At 40.1% G+C, this 22,342-nt stretch overlaps 1 protein-coding gene across 5 annotated transcripts in view; it reads left to right on the forward strand.

Annotated features, from left to right (window-relative positions):
- ATP9B (ATPase phospholipid transporting 9B (putative)) overlaps positions 1-22,342 on the forward strand; it is a 295,180-nt gene that overhangs the window by 128,019 nt on the left and 144,819 nt on the right. For all 5 annotated transcript variants that reach the window (XM_084621950.1, XM_084621952.1, XM_084621951.1 and 2 more), the window contains one exon: positions 21,084-21,178. In XM_084621950.1, coding sequence (XP_084478076.1) covers positions 21,084-21,178 — 95 coding nt within the window. The remainder of the gene's footprint in view (positions 1-21,083; positions 21,179-22,342) is intronic.

A 22,342-nucleotide genomic window follows, 5' to 3' on the forward strand; every position in this document is an offset into this window, starting at 1 on the left:
AGGGAAGGGTAAACCCCTTTGAAATCCCTCCTGGCCAGAGGAAAATTCCTCTCACCTGTAAAGGGTTAACAAGCTAAAGGTAACCTCGCTGGCACCTGACCAAAATGACCAATGAGGAGACAAGATACTTTCAAAAGCTGGGAGGAGGGAGAGAAACAAAGGGTCTGTGTGTCTGTCTATATTCTGTCTTTGCCGGGGATAGACCAGGAATGGAGTCTTAGAACTTTTAGTAAGTAATCTAGCTAGGTACATGTTAGATTATGATTTCTTTAGATGGCTGAGAAAAGAACTGTGCTGAATAGAATAACTATTTCTGTCTGTGTATCTTTTTTGTAACTTAAGGTTTTGCCTAGAGGGGTTCTCTATGTTTTGAATCTAATTACCCTGTAAGGTATCTACCATCCTGATTTTACAGGGGGGATTTCTTTATTTCTATTTACTTCTATTTTTATTAAAAGTCTTCTTATAAGAAAACTGAATGCTTTTTCATTGTTCTCAGATCCAAGGGTCTGGGTCTGTAGTCACCTAGGCAAACTGGTGAGGCTTTTTACCAAACCTTGTCCAGGTTTGTGGTGTGCCAGGTTTTGGGAAGTATTTTGGGGGGAAAGACGTGTCCAAACAGCTCTTCCCCAGTAACCAGTATTAGTTTGGTGGTGGTAGCGGCCAATCCAAGGACAAAGGGTGGAATATTTTGTACCTTGGGGAAGTTTTGACCTAAGCTGGTAAAGATAAGCTTAGGAGGTTTTTCGTGCAGGTCCTCACATCTGTACCCTAGAGTTCAGAGTGGGGGAGGAACCTTGACAAGAGTCATAGAGTTTAACAGCAGAAGGGACTATTAAATCTACTCTGACCTCTTGTGTATCACAAGCCACCAACAACATCCAATGTCTGCGCACTATACCCAACAACTGAAATTAGACCAAAGTATTACAGCCAGTGAGATGTACACAGATAATCCTGGCAAGTGACCTGTAACCACATAGTGCAGAGGAAGGCCAAAAAACTCCAAGCTCACCACCAATCTGACATGGGAGAAATTCCTTCCCAACCCCACATACAGTGATCAGTTAGACTCTGAGCATATGAGTAAGAACTAGTGAGCCAAGCATCTGAGAGAGAGAATGCTTTGTGCCAATGCAGAGCTCTCACCCACCCTGTCCAATTTCCCATCTCCAGCCGTGGTTGTTCCTCATGCTTCAAAGGACGGTGACTTCAAAAAAAAAAAAAGAAAAGAAAAGAAAAAAAACCCAGTCAGAATACTTTGAGGGAGGAAATCTCTTCTTGACCACCCACCAGTGGCTAGCTGAAATCCTGAAGCATGAGTTTGTAGGAACATAAAACATAAACCAGAAGCAATTCCCATGTTTATGGTGCCCTGCCCTTTACCCTCATAAGCAACCTTGTCATACAAACACACTCAAATTGCTCCATCTCTCTCACAAAATTAAGTTGTTTGCCTCCACAACTCCTATTGGGAGGTTGTTCCAGAACCTCAGCTCTATGATGGTTAGAAACTTTCTAATTTCCAGACTGAATTTGTTCATGGCCAGTTTATACCAATTTGTTGTGGTGCCAACCTTGTCCTTTATCTTAAATAGCTCTTCACCCTTCCTGCTGTATATTCCCCTGATGTATTTATAGCCTTTGTTTTGATAGACTAAACAAGCCAAGCTCTTTCAATCTCCTCTCTAAGATAGGTCCTTCCTTCCCCTGGTCATCTTAGTAGCTCTTCTCAGCACCTCTTCAAGTTTGAATTAACCTTCCTTGAACATGGTTGACCAGAATTATACACAATATTCCAAATGAGGTCTTACCAGTGCCTTGTACAGTGACACAAATAGTTCTATATCACTATTGGAAATCCCTTGCCTGGTACATGGTAGGATCAAAGGTGTCTTGTTCACTGTCGCATCATATTGGTGGTTCATAGTCATCTTGTGATCGACCAACCCCAGGTCTCTCTCCCAGTCTGATGAGCCTCTAGCTTATAGCAGACACTCTTAGTGCATGAATTTGTACTATGTACTGTTGAAATCTGTTGTATTTCTGTCAGTCCACTGTTCAAGGTCATCCAGATCTTCCTGTATAATATTCCTATCCTCCTCTATATTGACAATGCCTCACAACTTTATATCATCTGCAGATTTCATTAGCAGACCCCTATTTTTTGTATCAAGGCCATTAATAAAAATATCAAATAAGATTGGTCCAAAGACCAATCCTTGAGAAACTACAGTGATAACCTCTCTCCAGTCCAGTTGTTCACCTTTCAGTACAATCTGTTGCCTTCTCCCCATTAGCCAGAATTGTAACTCTATCTACATCAGTATAGGTGAGATCTTTACGATTCTCTTTCAGATGTACTGCTGGAGCCAAGTAAACATGGCCCCATTCACTCTTTCTTGCCTGGTTTTCCCCTGGACCCTACCACCATCTGTATCATCTGCCTCTGCTCCTGATGGGACCCACTTCCTGCTGGTCCAGGTCTAGGGGAGAGATCAGAAATGGGAATTAAGGGGAGGAGCGTCACATTATGAGTATAGGATTGAAGGTGGGTTGTGTTGGCTGCACCCCAAGTGTACATCTCCTTTTCTCCTCCCCTCTCCCCTTAACCGTGTAAGCCTTACCCCTTAGATAGCATTTGCAGGATGCAGGGACTTTCCATGAAGTGATACATGCATTTCAAGAGATGTAGATTAAAATACCCAGTCCTGGATTATTGAACATGCTTGTTCCCTGGACCATCAAGATGTAGGAGGCTCTACTTTTAGAACCTGGATGGATGGATGGAGTGTTGTGTTAGTGATACTTTTATAGAACTGACAGTCTCCAAAGGGAGTTATTTTGAGACCTCTATAGCCAAAGGGACCTTTAGGTGAAAGAGGTCTCTGAGGGAATAATAGGGTTAGGGGGTGGGGGGTGTAGGGATTTCTGGAGTAGCAGGAAAAGAAGAGGATAATTAGATTTCTCTGCATCAATCCAAAAATATTTTCAGAGAATCTTTGCCAATGCTCATTCTATAAACAGTACCTAATGTAGGGAAAAAATTGCACACTAATGGTAAAATTGCAGTCTTAAATTAGTGTTATGGAGGTCAGTGTTAATTCATGTCTATTAAGTTAGAAATGTTTTTCTTCAGTATTTGCAAAAGTTAAGAAATGTGTACTGATTTCATTCAGATCAGTGTATTTTCAATATTTATTTCCCTTTTCTCCCCTACATGAATCTGGTGACCCAATATAATTACATATTTTAAACCACTGTTCTATGGCAGAATATGGATTGCCATCAGTCGGTATTGGTTATTTTTTTTTGTTTCTCCTTCTAGGTAAATTTTCACTGTTAAGCAGCTTGCTTACTAAGTAATTTGTAATGCAATTGTTTTAAGAACAAACAAGTCCATCTTACTGTTTACCATTAAACAGAAACATCAACAACTTTGGCAAATGAAAAGATAAAATAGGAATAAATAATGTAATTCAAGTATAACAATTTTTCTCTTCAAAAATATGCAATTAAAAATCCCTGTAAGCTAGAATACATTTAGAAAATGAAGCATCACAAAGTAATAGCTTGTTTTCAAAGCCTGTATGAAGAACTATTATCAGTTTGCTGAAGGGTGTATGCACAAATATCATTTATTCAAGTGCCTACTGATAGTGGAGATTTAACTACATTACTGTAATATCTGAAGAGATTGTAGATGTCCAGAGCCTGTAGAGAAAATAAGGGCCAAATTATGTATAAAGTATCAATAGGGGTTCTGCTGGAGAAAGGAATGCAGGTTTTGCTCTTTTTGAAGGTAAGATGTAGTAATCGGGAAGAAAGGTGTCTGGTGCAATAATAGTTTGGGATTACACAGAAATTTCTCATAGACAAATGTTTTCTAATAAATATTTTCTCATTAGGAAATACTACATTTGAATAAAAACAAATAATCAAAAGCAATAAAATAACAGCTTGTCACAGATTAGCTTTATGATTAAATATTTTTAGAATTAATACAGTATATATTGTGGGTGAAATCATTTTAAGTGAATGTTACTTTGTGGTCAGTATTTTTCTGTCAACATTGTAAACACCTATGGAAAATCTTTAATATCATTGCACACTTGTAAATTAATTAACTTCAGTTTTCTGTTGGATTAATCAGTCTGTGAAATTGTTACTACAATCTTTGAAAGAATGTTCATATTTCATTAATATTTGCTTTAAAATGGTTTAGCACTATTTAGTTTAGGCCATTTCATTAAATTCTAGAAATCTGTTTACATCAGTAGTTTGTAATAAGCTTTAATGAGTCCTTATATATATCATTTGCTTTGAGATCAATTAAGTTAATTGTAGTCCTGCAGGCATCTGTTTAGTTTAATTGATAATATACAAATTAATATCCTATGTAGTAAAACAAGCTAAAATTTTAAAAATTCTACTCTGTTAAAGCAACATTAAGAGATATTACCCGGGAAAGGAAAATCCAAGTAGCGTTTGACATTCAGTCTTTAATAACTTTGTGGTACTTACTGTACGCTATCTAAAAGTCTCGGCGTGGGCCAGTGATAAACATTTATGATAAATGTTGTAATACCTTAGAAAATAGTGTGGTAGACTTAACTTGGAGTTTCTATTCCTTCATTCAGTTTGCAAGATATTATGTCAGTGTTAATTTTTATGCTTGAATTTCACAATACTCTGTACGGTTAATACTAAAGAATAAAATCCATCAACTATTCCTATTGTGTGCAATTCTTGGTAAACCACTAATGCTGCTTACCTGAAATTGACACTATGAACTGCATTCTTGTGTTAAAGCCAACACAATATACCAGATTGCAGTCTGCAGTAAGATGCAATACGAGCTTTTGCAGTCTTTTCATTAACATTTTGATGTAACCTGTCGTATTAAGAATACCATGGTAACAATATGTTTTAGGTGGACTTGGAATGTTAAGAATATAATATATTGGGTAACCAACAATGCCCAACCACCCCTGAATTATGTTCAATCACTGTTCTTCTGGACTGAAATAAGTAATATTTTCTTTATTTAATAATATTCATGCCTTTTTGCTGTCACATATTCAAATTACAAACCAACAAGAGCAAAGGAAACCTGATTGAAACATACATTGCCAAATTTAATCTTAAGAATATGTAGTTAATGGGGTTCTTATAATGTTGCCCATCATTGTGCTATCTGAGTGCTTTCCATAACAAAAAAGTAATAGCTAATTTCTCTCTTCCTGCCCTACTGGCAGGAGTAAAAATTGAAATTATTGTTAGGGTAATCTTTGTAAAAGAACCCAATACCAATTTAAAAATACAGTTTGTTTTGCACTCGTAGGACTTGTACAAACACAATGTCTAGACTACTTCAGGTAAAATTATTTTTAAAATTGATATAGTTATATTGATTAAACCAACCCCCTGTGTGGGCATACTTAAATTGATTTACATATGATTTCACTTGAGTAAGCTAAATGGAGCCAGTTGTAAATTCATTTAATAGTGCCCACATGGGTTTGCACCAGTTTGACTAAATTGATTAAAAAATATTTTATTTAAATCAATGCAATGTTTGTATATAGTCTGATCCTCAGACCCTAATGCAGTATCATTTTAAAAAATTCACCATCTTCGCTACAAACATGGATACTATATGTGAATGTTTATGGGCCAAATTCACTGTATCCAACTTTTGAAAACTACTACTAAATCTTCTTTAGTGGGTAAGAATTATGTTTCTGTATCTACAAATAATGAATATCTACGTTCACTCCAGTGTATCTGTTGTGTCATCTTCATTCTCCTTTAAATTAAAATACATGATTTAGCTTTATGGCAGGTGTTTCTGGTCCCTTTTTATTAAGTTTCCCACGTTCAATATGGGATTTCATTTTTCTCTAATTGGCCACTTTTTCACTGGGGATACCATATATTGGATTTGTACTTAAATATTGTCTGGACTTCTACTATTTGTGTAATTTTTAAACTATATTTTAAGGACTTAAAAAAAAAATCTCACCTTCCTCGCCCTCTGCCTACTTGAAAAATAACACCTTAGCAGGTCCCACAGTTCGTTCTCTCTCTCTCTCTCTCCCTCTCCACACACAGATCAGAGAAATCTACCACTCTTAGATTTTTGTAGTTGTGCTCTTTTTGGTAGAACACAGTGGGGCTACAGAAGTAGGGTTTTGAAGTTTGATTAATGCAGACGTAAAGCATGTTCCTGTACAGAAAGTTTGGAACAAAAGATAGTATACTTTACAATCTAATGTACTGTTTTCTTTTATAATGTGAACTTATGCCATTTTTCAATTTGATACAGTACAATAGGTATTTTTGAAAGATATTTACTCTTTTAAAGTTATTATCTATTAGTGTCTCAGACAATTGTATATATTATAATTTGGGCTTTATGTAGTACCTATGGTCTTTACAGGTACACACTGTAACACGTAAAAAGTTGTCTCACTGTTTTTCATTAGACATTAGTTACATAATTAGAAGTAATCTCATATACTTACACCTTAGTTATACAAAGCTTAAAATCAGTATCTCAGAGTACAGTTAGTTATTTTATCAATACTGATAAAGAACTATTTCAAAATGGGGGGGAAAGGTTTTATTGTTGCAGTTTTGCTGTAGTGATCACTACTGAGAGCTGACTTGGCACAAAGCAGTCTCCTTTCTGGATAAAAGGGAAACGGGCTATGAGATAAGTTATTGATGAAATTAACTGCTGAAGTGGAGAGGAAATGCAGCTGGCCAATACATGTCATAGTGTGAGCTCTATTAAATGAATATATGTGCAGTCAACCATTCACAAGAGCCACACTGGTCTTGAACTGCATTGATCTATAGTATAATTCGAAATGAAATTGATGGATGAGAGCAGCCATTGACAGGAAGGGTAAAAATAGCCGTGAAATGTCTTGTATAGTATGATGGACAGTAGACTGTTGATCTATGCCATAGATTGAAATGTATATTGGGACTGTGGAGTTCTTAGGTACTGTCAGGTATCTCACCTTAATTATACTTCCTTATATATCAGTGGACACTTCAAAAAGTACATTGCAATATTTTCTTATTTTATGAAAAGTAAATACATCAGTGTGTTGTCCAGAGATTCAATACATTCAGGGCATTCCTTTTTTTGTAGTTTTGTGTTTTGAAGTTCTGAACTATGAAAGAGATTTTTATGTCATAGGTAAATGAAGCATTTTGAAAGCTGTTTCCATTGAGGTTTTAAAGACTGATTTACTTAATATGTGCTGAATATTATTGAGCAAAGACACACAGATAAAATTCTTGGAAAGAAGATTGTATGGAAATGCCATCTTAGGTTCACATATAATTTCAGGTGCCTTCTCTCTCAACTATGTCCTTTCAGATTGTTAACTCACTGAGCTGCTAAATTTCAGGCATTCATGAATAAAACATTGGGTTCTGCTAGACTTTACCTACATCAGGGTCAACATACTTTGATTTGACACCAAATTCATCTGGATTTGAGCACCCAAACAAAATATACTTTCTGGCACTTTGTCAACCCGCTTTCTATAATACAAAACCTTTTAAAATTTTGTCTTCCCTCAGAGACACTCCTTCTGGTACGCTGGCTATTAGATGCGCTGTATTTAGCTCACTGCTTTATTCTGTATGTAAAAGGACTCAAACTAGTCAAGGGAAACTCCTTTGCCAATGAGCATAGGTTGAAAGAAATAACTGCTAACTCTTCTAGTGGTGAAACTACTTTGTTAGCAAACTTTTAACATAATTGATTGCAAGCCTAGGGTTAGGAACATTATGAAATGTATGTATTAATATTGTATGCAGGTTAATTCACAGAATTGTATATATGTGCATGCTCTCTCTGTTATTTTTACACACACACATATATTAGTAGTAATTAGTACTATAGTAATACTTGTATTTTCCTCTCACACACAGCATGTAATGATGTTAATGGAGTCAAGAGACAGTAACATCATTGCATGCTGTGTGTGAGAGGACAATACAAGTATTAGTAGAGTCTATAATGTAATACTAGTGAGTGTAATTGTGTTAGGCTAGTATAGAAATGCTTGCTTCTAATCTGTGAGGTCTAACTGGCAACATGTCATGATGTAATAAATAACATAGTATATTTTAAAAATCACTGCAAATATCAGTTATTATTTATATAACTTAAATATGAGAATGGATCCATAGTTACTCCAATGGCATGACTTTAAAATATTGTCATATTTACTTCAATTATTATGATTTTATTTAATTTCTGTGGTGAATGACTAATAGAGAAGAATGCATTTCATTTTATATACCTTTTAATTACTAAATAAAATAAAATATGTAGTATAGTTTCTCTTTAGAAGGAACATTGCATATTCATGTGCTATTAAAGGCATTTTTGTTAAAATTCTGGTTTGAATGCTGATCTTTAAAATTATTATGTATTTGTATACAGATAGAATTTACCAGTAGGATATTACTCTTTCTACAAAATATTAATTATTTGATATCTGTTAGGATCACCAATAACATGTATACACTCACTTTGTCTAGGAAATATTTATGTATAAATTCATCTCTTGGATTGTTTTGGACACTGAAAATTGGAAGAAACATAATAAGGGGTATAACTTAGTAAAGGAAAACTCTTTCCCTCACAACTCCTAAATAAATAAAAATTGTTATGGTTCCTAATGTCTGAAAATTTAAAACTTTCAGCATTTTTGCAAGTATAATTCCTAGCCAAGTTCTGGATTTATATTCTGCAAGCTATTTAAATTTATATTTATATTTTTAAATAAATTTAAATAGCTTGCAGAATATATATATATAATATATATAGATAGATTCATAGATACTGTCAAGGTTCCTCCCCGACTCTGAACTCTAGGGTACAGATATGGGAACCTGCATGAAAACCTCCTAAGCTTACTTTTACCAGCTTAGGTTAAAACTTCCCCAGGGTACAAATTAATTTTATCCTTTGTCCTTGGAATAACCACTGCCACCACCAAACTCTAACTGGGTTTACTGGGAAACATAGTTTGGACATGTCTTTCCCCCCAAAATCCTCCCAACCCTTGCACTCCACTTCCTGGGAAAGGTTTGGTAAAAATCCTCACCAATTTGCATAGGTGACCACAGACCCAAACCCTTGGATCTGAGAACAATGAAAAAGCATTCAGTTTTCTTACAAGAAAACTTTTAATAGAAATAGGAGTAAAGGAATCACCCCTGTAAAATCAGGATGGTAGGTACCTTACAGGGTAATTAGATTCAAAACATAGAGAATCCCTCTAGGCAAAACCTTAAGTTACAAAAAAAGACTCACAGACAGAAATAGTCATTCTATTCAGCACAATTCTTTTCTCAGCCATTTAAAGAAATCATAATCTAACGCATACCTAGCTAGATTACTTACTAAAAGTTCTGAGACTCCATTCCTGTTCTATCCTTGGCAAAGCAGCATACCAACAGGCACAGACCCTTTGTTTCTCTCCCTCCTCCCAGCTTTTGAAAGTATCTTGTCTCCTCATTGGTCATTTTGGTCAGGTGCCAGCGAGGTTACCTTTAGCTTGTTAACCCTTTACAGGTGAGAGGATTTTTCCTCTGGCCAGGAGGGATTTTAAAGGGGTTTCCCCTTCCCTTTACATTTATGACACGCCCCCCCAAATCTCAGCTAGGGTGAAACACTGGCTGGGATTTCTTCCTGGAGCTCTAGGAAAAACAGAGTTAATAAGACACATGCATCTCTAAATATACTACCAAGTACATAAAGACTAACAATATTTTCCACATCTCAAGGACGATTTTAACCAGTTGATTCTGGGAAACTTTCACGGGAGAGTGCATCAGCCACTTTATTAGAAGCTCCTGAGATGTGTTGGATGTTGAAATCAAAATCTTGGAGAGCTAAACTCCACCGAAGAAGTTTTTTGTTATTTTCTTTGACGGTGTGAAGCCACTTCAGTGCAGCACGGTCGGTTTGCAGGTGGAAACACCGTCCCCAAACATATGGGAGTAGCTTTTCCAGAGCGTAGACAATGGCATAACATTCTTTTTCACTGACTCACCAATTGCTTTCCCTCTCAGACAGCTTCTTGCTGAGAAACATGACAGGATGGAATTCTTGATCCGGTCCTTCCTTCATTAAAACTGCTCCCATACCACGCTCAGACGCATCTGTGGTTACTAGGAACGGTTTGTCAAAGTCTGGGGCCCTTAGTACAGGCTCAGACATGAGTGTCGCTTTAAGCTTGTTAAAGGCCTTCTGACACTTTTCGGTCCACTGAACAGCATTTGGCTGTTTCTTTTTGGTTAGGTCTGTCAGTGGGGCGGCGATTTGGCTGTATTGCGGTACAAATAGTCTGTAATAACCGACCAAGCCTAAGAAGGACTGAACCTGTTTCTTTGACTTTGGGACAGGCCACTTTTGGATAGCATCCACTTTGGCCTGTAGGGGGCTGATAGTTCCTTGACCCACCTGGTGTCCAAGGTAAGTCACTCTGTTTAGGCCTATTTGACACTTCTTAGCCTAAACAGTTAGTCCTGCCTCCCTTATGCGCTCAAGGACTTTTTGTAGATGTTCCAGGTGGTCTGCCCAGGAATCCGAAAATATGGCCACATCGTCAAGGTAGGCGACTGCATATTCTCCTAATCCCGCTAGGAGACCATCTACAAATCTTTGGAAGGTGGCGGGTGCATTTCGCAGCGCGAAAGGGAGTACATTAAATTCATACAGCCCGAGATGTGTGGTGAAGGCTGACCTTTCCTTGGCAGATTCATCTAGTGGTACCTGCCAGTACCCCTTGGTTAAGTCCAAGGTAGAGATGAACTGGGCCTGTCCCAGTTTCTCTAATAGTTCATCTGTGCGTGGCATTGGATAGTTGTCTGGGCGAGTTACAGCATTTAGCTTACGGTAGTCCACGCAAAAATGTATTTCCCCATCTGGTTTGGGAACTAGAACTACTGGAGATGGCCATGCACTTCCAGAGGGGTGGATTACACCCATCTGTAACATATCCTGGATCTCCCGTTCTATAGCAGTTTTAGCTTGAGGAGACACCCGGTAAGGTTGGACTTTAATTGGGTGAGCATTACCTGTGTCAATGGAGTGGTATGCCTGTTCAGTCAGTCCTGGGGTGGCTGAGAACGTTGGCGTGTACCTAGTGCACAGCTCCTGGATCTGCTGTCACTGCATACGCCCAAGGGTCATGAAGAGGTTCACCTCTTCCACACCACCAGCATTTTCCCCTTCATAGTAGACACCTTCAGGCCACTCAGCATTGTCTCCTCCCTGGGCTGTAAACTGACAAGCCTTTAATTCTCTGGAATAAAAGGGTTTAGAGAATTAATATGGTACACCTTAGGCTTTCGGTTGGAGGTGGGGAATACTATGAGATAATTAACAACTCCCAGGCGCTCCTGGACCGTGAATGGCCCTTCCCACGATGCTTCCATTTTATGGGCCTGGAGCGCCTTTAAGACCATGATCTGGTCCCCTACTTTGAAGGAACACTCTCTGGCATGTTTATCATACCAGGTTTTTTGCTCTTTTTGAGCATCCTGTAAGTTTTCTTTAGCAAGGGCTAAAGAGGTTTGGAGGGTGTTTTGTAGGTTGGTTACAAAGTCCAGAATGTTAGTTCCTGGAGAAGGTGTAAATTCCTCCCATTGCTGCTTCACCAACTGCAATGGCCCCTTAACCTCACGGCCATATACAAGTTCAAATGGTGAAAACCCTAAACTGGGGTGTGGTACAGCTCTGTATGCAAAGAGCAACTGCTGCAACACTAGGTCCCAATCATTGGAGTGCTCATTTACGAATTTACATATCATGGCCCCCAAAGTTCCATTAAACTTCTCCACCACGCCATTTGTTTGATGTTGGTAAGGAGTGGCAACCAAGTGATTTACCCCATGAGCTTCCCAAAGGTTTTCCGTAGTTCCTGCCAGGAAATTAGTCCCTGCATCTGTGAGGATGTCGGAGGGCCAACCTACCCTGGCAAAAATGTCTGCTAGTGCCTGGCACACACACTTTTAGCCCTGGTGTTGGTTAGAGCTACTGCTTCCGGCCATCGGGTGGCAAAATCCATGAAAGTCAGTATTTACTGCTTTCCTCTGGGTGTCTTTTTCGGAAAAGGACCCAGAATATCCACAGCTACTTGCTGAAATGGAACTTCAGTGATGGGGAGGGGCTGGAGAGGTGCTTTGACCTGGTCTTGGGGTTTTCCCACTCTTTGGCGTACTTCACAAGACCGGACATAGGTAGAAACATCCTTGCCCATTCCCTCCCAGTGGAATGACCCCCCCGAAACAGTCTTTGGTCCTGTTCACCCCAGCATGGCCACTAGGGTGATCGTGGGCTAAGCTCAAGAGCTTGGCCCGATATTTAGTTGGAACTACCAACTGTCTCTGAGGATGCCAGTCTTCCTAGTGTCCACCAGAAAGAGTTTCCTTGTATAAAAGTCCTCTTTCTACAACAAACCTGGATCGATTAGAAGAGCTGAGAGGCAGTGGGTTGCTCCGTGCCGCCGTCCAAGCTCTCTGGAGGCTTTCATCTGCTTCCTGTTCTGTCTGCAACTGTTCCCTTGATGCTGGAGACATCAGTTCCTCATTGGATTGTGGACCTATGCTTGGTCCCTCTGGAAGCGGTGTAGGGGATGGGGCTGTTTCCACTGACTGTGAACCGCTCTCCGCTGGGACACTATGTTGGGGTTCAGGCTCCGGCTGAGCCTCTTGTGTAGGGTTATGGGCTGCTGTCGGTTCAGGTTCGGTGGGGCCCTCTGGTGTTGAGGTTGCAAGTACTGGATTCAGTGCTGGCAAATGGTCTGGTGCTGGTTGTTCGGCTGGTTCCGGTTCTGGGACTGGTTCCGTCTGGGTCTCTGGGACTGGATCCACTACTGCTGTTGCAGACATTGGCCTGGGGTCCGGGTCCATCACCTCTGACTGGGTCCTGATAGAAGTTTCCGGAATAGAGCAAGGCCTCACGGCTTGTTTAGCCTGGCTACGGGTGACCATTCCCTCCCTCTTGGCCCGCTTCACATGATTGGCCAAGTCTTCCCCCAACAGCATGGGGATGGGATAATCATCATAGACTGCAAAAGTCCACGTTCCTGACCAGCCCTGGTACTGGACAGGCAACTTGGCTGTAGGCAAATTGAAAGAGTTGGACTTGAAGGGTTGAATCGTCACTTGGATCTCTGGGTTGATTAAATTGGGGTCCACTAAGGAAGCATGGATAGCTGACACTTGTGCTCTGGTGTCCCTCCACGCGGTGACCTTCTTCCTGCCCACACTCAGTTTCCCTCCGCTCCAAGGGTATCTGGGAGATATCTGGGCCTGCGGACCTCTGGTGTGATCCCGGTGCAATGAACTGTAATCTGTTGGGTTTCTTGGGGCAGTTGGCCTTTACATGCCCCAGCTCGTTACATTTAAAACATCGTCCAGCTGACGGGTCACTGGGGCGAGGTGGGTTGCTGGAGAACGGGGTGGTGGGACGATAAGGGGTCTGGAGGGTTCTTTGGGAGGTAGGTGGGGCTTTGGGCGGCCCCCGGTGATAGGGTGTGGTCTGGGGTTGTCCCTTCTGGTCTCTGCTCCAACTGCGACCAGTTTTCTTCTTCTCGGCCACCTCCACCCATCAGACTCCAATCTCTCCTGCCTCAATTACAGTTTTGGGCTTCCCATCTAGGATGCATCTTTCTATTTCCTCAGGAACACCCTCTAAGAATTGTTCCATTTGCATTAGGAAGGGCAAATTTACTGGAGACTCAACACTTGCTCCTGATATCCAGGCATCCCAATGTTTCACAATGTGGTAGGCGTGTCGGGTAAATGACACGTCTGGTTTCCACCTTAGGGCTCTGAACCTCCGACGAGACTGCTCGGGTGTTATCCTCATTCTGACTCTCGCCTTGGATTTAAACAGTTATACTTGTTCATGTGTTCTTTAGACATTTCAGCTGCCACCTCAGCTAAGGGTCCACTGAGCTGCGGCCTCAGCTCTACCATATATTGGTCAGTAGAGATGTTGTACCCAAGGCAGGCCCTTTCGAAGTTTTCTAGGAAGGCCTCAGTATCATCGCCTGCCTTGTAGGTGGGGAACTTTCTGGGATGGGAAGTGGTACCTGGAGAAGGATTGCTAGGGTTTGTTGGTATATTCTGCTGAGCCTTTACCTTCTCCATCTCCAGTGCATGCTGCTTCTCTTTTTCCCTCTCCTCCTCCACATGCTTCCTCTCTTTTTCCTTCTCCTCCTCCTTCAGCCGCATGAGTTCTATCTGTCTTTCATGTTCCCTTTGTTTTTCCTTAGCCTGAAATCTGGCTAATTCCAGCTTTTGTCGAGCCATGGATTTTGTCATCCTAACCTCTCTGTTTTTTAACTAACTTTACGCCTGAGGTTTAGAAATAAACAAACAAAACTTGGCTGTAAAATTTTGCTGTGCTGGAATAGAATACCTATTCTCTGATAGTGATTGTCAGCCTACAGAAAAAGACAATTCCCTTGTCTCTGCTCTGGTCCCAAATCAAAGCAAAAGACCTCCAATTACTTGGAAACCTGCTTACCAGCAGCCCAAAGGAAAAAAAAATTCCTTTTCAAACTTGTGCTCCTTGTAAAAAAAAAAAAAAAAAAAAAATCAAAATCCTAAAAAAAAATAAAAAAATCCCATGCCACTTTTGTCTCCAGGCAAATGGGTAGAACACCCCCCCCTATTTACTTTTAGGGGGAAAAAAAAAACCCTTCTGGTTTGGAAGACTGAATTTCCCTGCAGGAGTTAAGTACCCTGCCTCCAGGCAAAGAAAACCTGCAATTCACAAAGATAATCCCCTTTTGTCTCTCCTCTGGCCCAAAGCAGAGAAAAAACAAGCTGCTTTTAGTTTAAGCTGCTTTCTGGACCTCTTTTCCAGCAGCCCCAAAGGAAAAAAAATTTCCTTTTTAAAATCTGTATTTCTAGTTCAAAAAATCTCAAATTGATCTCAAAATGATTTCAGGTTAATCCCACCACTCTGCCACCATGTCAAGGTTCCTCCCCGACTCTGAACTCTAGGGTACAGATATGGGAACCTGCATGAAAACCTCCTAAGCTTACTTTTACCAGCTTAGGTTAAAACTTCCCCAAGGTACAAATTAATTTTATCCTTTGTCCTTGGAATAACCACTGCCACCACCAAACTCTAACTGGGTTTACTGGGAAACATAGTTTGGACATGTCTTTCCCCCCAAAATCCTCCCAACCCTTGCACTCCACTTCCTGGGAAAGGTTTGGTAAAAATCCTCACCAATTTGCATAGGTGACCACAGACCCAAACCCTTGGATCTGAGAACAATGAAAAAGCATTCAGTTTTCTTACAAGAAAACTTTTAATAGAAATAGAAGTAAATAGGAGTAAAGGAATCACCCCTGTAAAATCAGGATGGTAGGTACCTTACAGGGTAATTAAATTCAAAACATAGAGAATCCCTCTAGGCAAAACCTTAAGTTACAAAAAAGACACACAGACAGAAATAGTCATTCTATTCAGCACAATTCTTTTCTCAGCCATTTAAAGAAATCATAATCTAACGCATACCTAGCTAGATTACTTACTAAAAGTTCTGAGACTCCTTTCCTGTTCTATCCTCGGCAAAGCAGCATACCAACAGGCACAGACCCTTTGTTTCTCTCCCTCCTCCCAGCTTTTGAAAGTATCTTGTCTCCTCATTGGTCATTTTGGTCAGGTGCCAGCGAGGTTACCATTAGCTTCTTAACCCTTTACAGGTGAGAGGATTTTTCCTCTGGCCAGGAGGGATTTTAAAGGGGTTTCCTCTTTCCTTTACGTTTATGACCGATACCAAGGTCAGAAGAGACCATTATGATCATCTAGTCCGACCTCCTGCACAACGCAGGCCACAGAATCTCACCAACCCACTCCTGCGAAAAACCTCTCACCTATGTCTGAGCTATTGAAGTCCTCAAATTGTGGTTTAAAGACTTCAAGGAGCAGAGAATCCTCCTGCAAGTGACCCGTGCTCCATGCTACAGAGGAAGGCGAAAAACCTTCAGGGCCTCTTCCAATCTGCCCTGGGGAAAAATTCCTTCCCGACCCCAAATATGGCGATCAGCTAAACCCTGAGCATATGGGCAAGATTCACCAGCCAAATACCCAGGAAAGAATTTTCTGTAGTAACTCAAATCCCACCCCATCTAACATCCCATCACAGGCCACTGGGTTTATTTACCATGAATATTTAAAGATCAATTAATTACCAAAATCATGTTATCCAATCTTACCATCTCTTCCATAAACTTATCGAGTTTAATCTTAAAGCCAGGTATGTCTTTTGCCCCCACTACTTCCCTTGGAAGGCTATTCCAAAACTTCACTCCTCTGATGGTTAGAAACCTTCGTTTAATTTCAAGTCTAAACTTCCTGATGGCCAGTTTATATCCATTTGTTCTTGTGTCCACATTGGTACTGAGCTTACATAATTCCTCTCCCTCTCCGGTATTTATCCCTCTGATATATTTATACAGAGCAATCATATCTCCCCTCAACCTTCTTTTAGTTAGGCTAAACAAGCCAAGCTCCTTGAGTCTCCTTTCATAAGACAGGTTTTCCATTCCTCGGATCATCCTAGTAGCCCTTCTCTGTACCTGTTCCAGTTTGAATTCATCCTTCTTAAACATGGGAGACCAGAACTGCACACAGTATTCCAAGTGAGGTCTCACCAGTGCCTTGTATAACGGTACTAAAATCTCCTTATCTCTACTGGAAATATGTCGCCTGATTCATCCCAAGACCGCATTAGCTCTTTTCACGGCCATGTCACATTGGTGGCTCAGTCATCCTATGATCAACCAATACTCCAAGGTCCTTCTCCTCCTCCGTTACTTCTAATTGATCCATCCCCAGCTTATAACTGAAATTCTTATTAATCCCTAAATGCATGACCTTGCACTTTTCACTATTAAATTTCATCCTGTTACTATTACTCCAGTTTACAAGGTCATCCAGATCTTCCTGTATGATTTCCCTGTCTCTCTCTAAATTGGCAGTACCTCCCAGCTTTGTATCATCCACAAACTTTATTAGCACACCCTCACTTTTTGTGCCGAGGTCAGTAATAAAAAGATTAAATAAGATTGGTCCCAAAACTGATCCCTGAGGAACTCCACTGGTAACCTCCCTCAAGCCTGACAGTTCACCTTTCAGTAGGACCCACTGTAGTCTCCCTGTTAACCAATTCCTTATCCACCTTTCAATTTTCATATTGATCCCCATCTTTTCCAATTTATCTAATAATTTCCCATGTGGCACGGTATCAAATGCCTTACTGAAATCTAGGTAAATTAGATCCACTGTGTTTCCTTTATCTAAAAAATCTGTTACTTTCTCAAAGAAGGAGATCAGGTTAGTTTGGCAAGATCTACCTTTTGTAAAACCATGTTGTATTTTGACCCATTTACCATTGACCTCAATGTCCTTAACTACTTTCTCTTTCAAAAATTTTTCCGAGACCTTGCATACTACAGATGTCAAACTAACAGGCCTGTAGTTACCCAGATCACTTTTTTCCCCTTTCTTAAAAATAGGAACTATGTTAGGAATTCTCCAATCATACGGTATAACCCCTGAGTTTACAGATTCATTAAAAATTCTTGCTAATGGGCTTGCGATTTCATGTGCCAATTCCTTTAATATTCTTGAATGAAGATTATCTGGGCCCCCCGGATTTAGTCCCATTAAGCTGTTTGAGTTTCGCTTCTACCTCAGATATGGTAATATCTACCTCCATACCTCATTCCCATTTGTCATGCTACCATTATCCCTAAGATCCTCTTTAGCCTTATTAAAGACTGAGGCAAAGTATTTGTTTAGATATTGGGCCATGCCTAGATTATCTTTGACCTCTATTCCATCCTCAGTGTTTAGCGGTCCCACTTCTTTCTTTGTTTTCTTCTTGTTTATATGGCTACAGAACCTTTTACTGTTGGTTTTAATTCCCTTTGCAAGGTCCAACTCTACTTGACTTTTAGCCTTTCTCACTTTATCCCTATCTGTTCTGACCTAAATAAGGTAGCTTTCCTTGCTGATCCCTCCCATCTTCCACTCCCTGTATGCTTTCTGCTTTTTCTTAATCACCTCTCTGAGATGCTTGCTCATTCAGCTTGGTCTACAACTCCTGCCTATGGATTGTTTCCCCTTTCTTGGGATGCAGGCTTCCGATAGCTTCTGCAGCTTTGACTTGAAGTAATCCCAGGCCTCCTCTGCCTTTAGATCCATAAATTCTTCAGTCCAATCCACTACCCTAACTAATTTCCTTAATTTTTGAAAGTCAGCCCTTTTGAAATCAAAAACCCTAGTTGCAGATTTATTTTTGTTAATCCTTCCATTCAGTTTGAACTGAATTAGCTCATGATCACTTGAACCAAGATTGTCCCCTACAACCATTACTTCTATGAGGTCCTCACTACTCACCAAAACCAAATCTAAAATGGCATCCCCTCTTGTCGGTTCAGTAACTACTTGATGAAAGAATCCATCAGCTGTCGAATCTAGGAAAATCTGAGCCCTGTTATTATTACGAGCACTCATCCTCCAGTCTATATCTGGGAAGTCAGTCTCCCATGATCACACAGTTTCCATTAGTATTTACTTCATTAAAAACATTAAAGAGTGCTCTGTCCATATCCAAATTAGATCCCGGTGGTCTATAGCACACCCCAAGCACTATCCCAGGGGAGGCTCTAGTAGTTTTCTTTCCCAGTGTAATTTTTGCCCAGACGGACTCTGTCTTATCCATTCCATCGCTTCTTATTTCTGTACAGTCTACCTCATCATTGATATACAATGCTACTCCACCACCTTTACCATTATTTCCGTCTTTCCTAAACAGCACATACCCTTCAGTAGCTGTAGTCCAGTCAAGACTACTATTCCGCCATGTTTCTGTTATCCCTATAATATCTGGTTTCACTTCCTGCACCAGTAGCTCTAGTTCCTCCATTTTGTTACCTAGGCTCCTCGCATTGGTGTACAAACATCTTAATTTTTGCTGTTTGGCCTCGCTCACATTCTGTACCCTATTAGGCATGGATATTCTACAGCCAGTATAACCTATTAGACTGGTATCCACACTGCCCTTCCTCCGTATATACATTCTCCTACCCCTGGCTGTATCCTTTCTTACTTTTCTTCTGTCTCAATGCTAAAATCCGGCGTGGAGATTACCTGGACATTTCCCCCAAATTCCTAGTTTAAAGCTCTCTTAATCAGTTGTGCCAGCCTCCATCCTAGAAGTCTATTTCCTTCCCTACTCAGATGAAGTCCATCCCGAGAGAACAGTCCTATGTCCATGAATGCCTCCCAGTGGCCATACATCCCAAAGCCCTCCTTATAGCACCACTGCCTAAGCCATCTGTTGATAGTCATAATCTTGTCACACCTTTGTTGCCCTTCTCTAGGAACAGGCAGAATCCCACTAAAGATCACCTGAGCCTCGATTTCGTTAAGCGTCTTCCCCAGCCTATCATCGTCTCCCTTAATACTTTCCAGTGAGAATCTAGCCATATCATTTGTTCCCACATGAAGGATAATTAGGGGATTCTTTCCTGCTCCCTTTAGGATCCTTTTCAACCTCAGGTCTACATCCCGTATCTTAGCACCTGGAAGACAGCACACCCTTCTATTCTCTGGATCAGCTCTGGTTACAGACCTGTCTGTTCTTCTCAGTAAAGAGTCCCCGATCACATAGACCTGCCTTTTCCAAGTAACGGTGCCATTCTCCAGTCTATCCCGTTCCCTCTGGCTACAAGTTCTTTCCATTCCTATTCTCCCTTGTAATCCTCTTCAACCCATCCTGTATCCTCCTGGGGCTCATATTTGGTGTAGTCTCCATTGACTCTTCCCCTTTTCCTATAGGACTAGCCACTCTTCTCTTCTTCCTTGCCCTTCCACCTTCAGTGACTACCTGCTGAGCACCTTCTTCATTTTCCAACTCTGCAGACCTGTTCTTGAGCTCTGTTTCTCCTTCACTAGCCCGTCTTTTCCTCTGCCTGGTTATTTATTTATATATCTATATCTCTATATATCTATATCTATATATATATCTCCACAATATTCAACTGTAACTTTTTTTGGAATCCATTAGTTTAGTAATATGAATATTCCCTGTATTGGCCATATCCACCAATCTAGTTATCATATCATTATTTTCGCCCAGCATTGAGTTTCTAACACTTTATACTAGTCTGCTTTTTGTAAAACACATAACTTGTTTGTAATGTCACTAATTCTCTTCAGTTACTTTTATGTTCATGTCAATCTGCGTGGTTTGAGCTTCCACCACATCTTAATTATAGGTTAGTCACATGTACTGAAAGGTTATCTGGTTTTAGATCTATGACATCCACAAATGTTTTAAAATCCATTTTGGAGTTGATGTCCTTTAAATATAATTTATATGGGTGCACTGGAGTCTGATAATGAACCAAGCTTCTGTGCACACTTAACAAATATGGCATCTTGATAGGTTTCAGTCTGGGTCAGTAAAAAAGTGTATACTAGATGTATCTTAAACATCTCTGAATTTTATAATAGCTTTAATATCTCAGTTACACAAATGGCTGTATGAATCATTTATTCAAAAATGCTCATCCCGGCATAATATAAACAAGTCAATGGAGTTACACCTGAGATGCATTTTACCCAATAAATATTTCATTTACTGATCTAAATTTAGATGGTATAAAAGACTTAAAGTAGAATCTGTTCCTGTTACTTACATGTATGCCTATCTTGATTTTTTTTTAAAATTGTTATGAAGATTGTATTGAAATACTGTGTGACATCTGTAGTATCCCTTACAGAAAGCATTTAACCAAAACAAAACACTTAGGCCTTGCTTCAAAACCATTGGGTCTTTGGATCAGGCCTTTAATATGTACGAATAATTACATAAAAATGTGTAGAAAGAGGATAAAGAAACAATTTCAGTTTGAGGTAACAAAAACTGGAAATTTTATAGAACCTGGAGGGGAAAAAAAAGCTGGCTGTAGTGTGATGTATGGTTTCTTTTTGTAATTGTAAGGTTCGTGTTTTATTCGAACTGATCAGCTAGATGGTGAAACAGACTGGAAGCTTAAAGTTGCTGTCAGCTGCACACAGAGGTTACCAGCTTTGGGGGTAAGCATTACAGCTATTTATTTCACTATCTCTTCAGTGTACCTATTTATACCTGCTATATAGTGGAAAGCTTTATTACAGTTAGTGTGTATATAAATATGTTTCTACTTAAAAAGAAATTTAATCCATAAATGTGATATTGGTCTTTGCTATAAATAATAAGTAATGTCTGTTTTTAATTCTATGGGAAAGACTGGATTATGCAAATATTTAATTTTTCCATTTAAAGGAGCAAGAGAGGGATACAGTTGGGTTTGTGTCTTCCACTGAATGTAGGCTTGGGGATTTGGGACATAGCAGTCCATTCTCGTAAAGTGAATGCTTCCTGGCACAGAGGCTTTAGGGTCCTTGTGGGTGAGGCATACAGGATTACACAAGGATAGAGATTTGCAGTGACTGCCTGCCAATTTTGTGTGCTTGTGTGTGTCTTTATAGGCAGTACAGGTAATGATGCCTATAGTTAAGGATGTCCCACATTTTCCTTTACAAGAACATGTTCTTCAGTTGCTTATAACTTTGTCAAAAGTAAAATGTTTGAATTTAAATTTTTCATGCCAGGTGTCTGCCTTAGAAAAGTTTCAACTAAATTGGCTCAGCTGTTTCCATGAAAGGCATTAGGAAAAATATATTGTTTTGCTTATATTAAAAATATTCTTAGAGCGGTTTTGTTAAGAAGGTCTAGTGCCTCTGTACTTTGGATACAGGGTACTTGAAATTTGACTGGAAATGAGGGTTGTCACCCTGGCATAATGGATGTTGTTTTTACTATCCCTGTGAAAACTCTCTGAATAAGTCTCTGAAAAGTTTGTCTGAGCACATGCTCAGTAGATACTTCCTGGAATTTGACAACTGACTTTTCTGAAGATTTCATCAGCACTGGGCTTGTCCATCCCCTCACAACTCCTGTGTGCCAAATGGACTGTGCACATGCCCATCTCCACAGACCAAATGAACATGCTTCATCTTAGGGCTTCAGGAGTTCAGCTGGACTTTTTCTGCAATGCCTCCTCCCAACTGCTTGTGACTGCTATGGCACTGAAGCTAATAGCTCTGGGATTGTCTTTCCTGTACTCGCAGTGCTCCCCTTGCTGGCGCTCAGGCAAGAAGGAGGAAGAGGAGGAAACCACTGGACTTGAATGTAGAGGGAATGGGGTAGATGAGGGA

The sequence above is a fragment of the Lepidochelys olivacea genome, assembly GCF_965140295.1.
Source record: "Lepidochelys olivacea isolate rLepOli2 genome assembly, chromosome: 2".
Lineage (NCBI taxonomy): Eukaryota > Metazoa > Chordata > Testudines > Cheloniidae > Lepidochelys > Lepidochelys olivacea.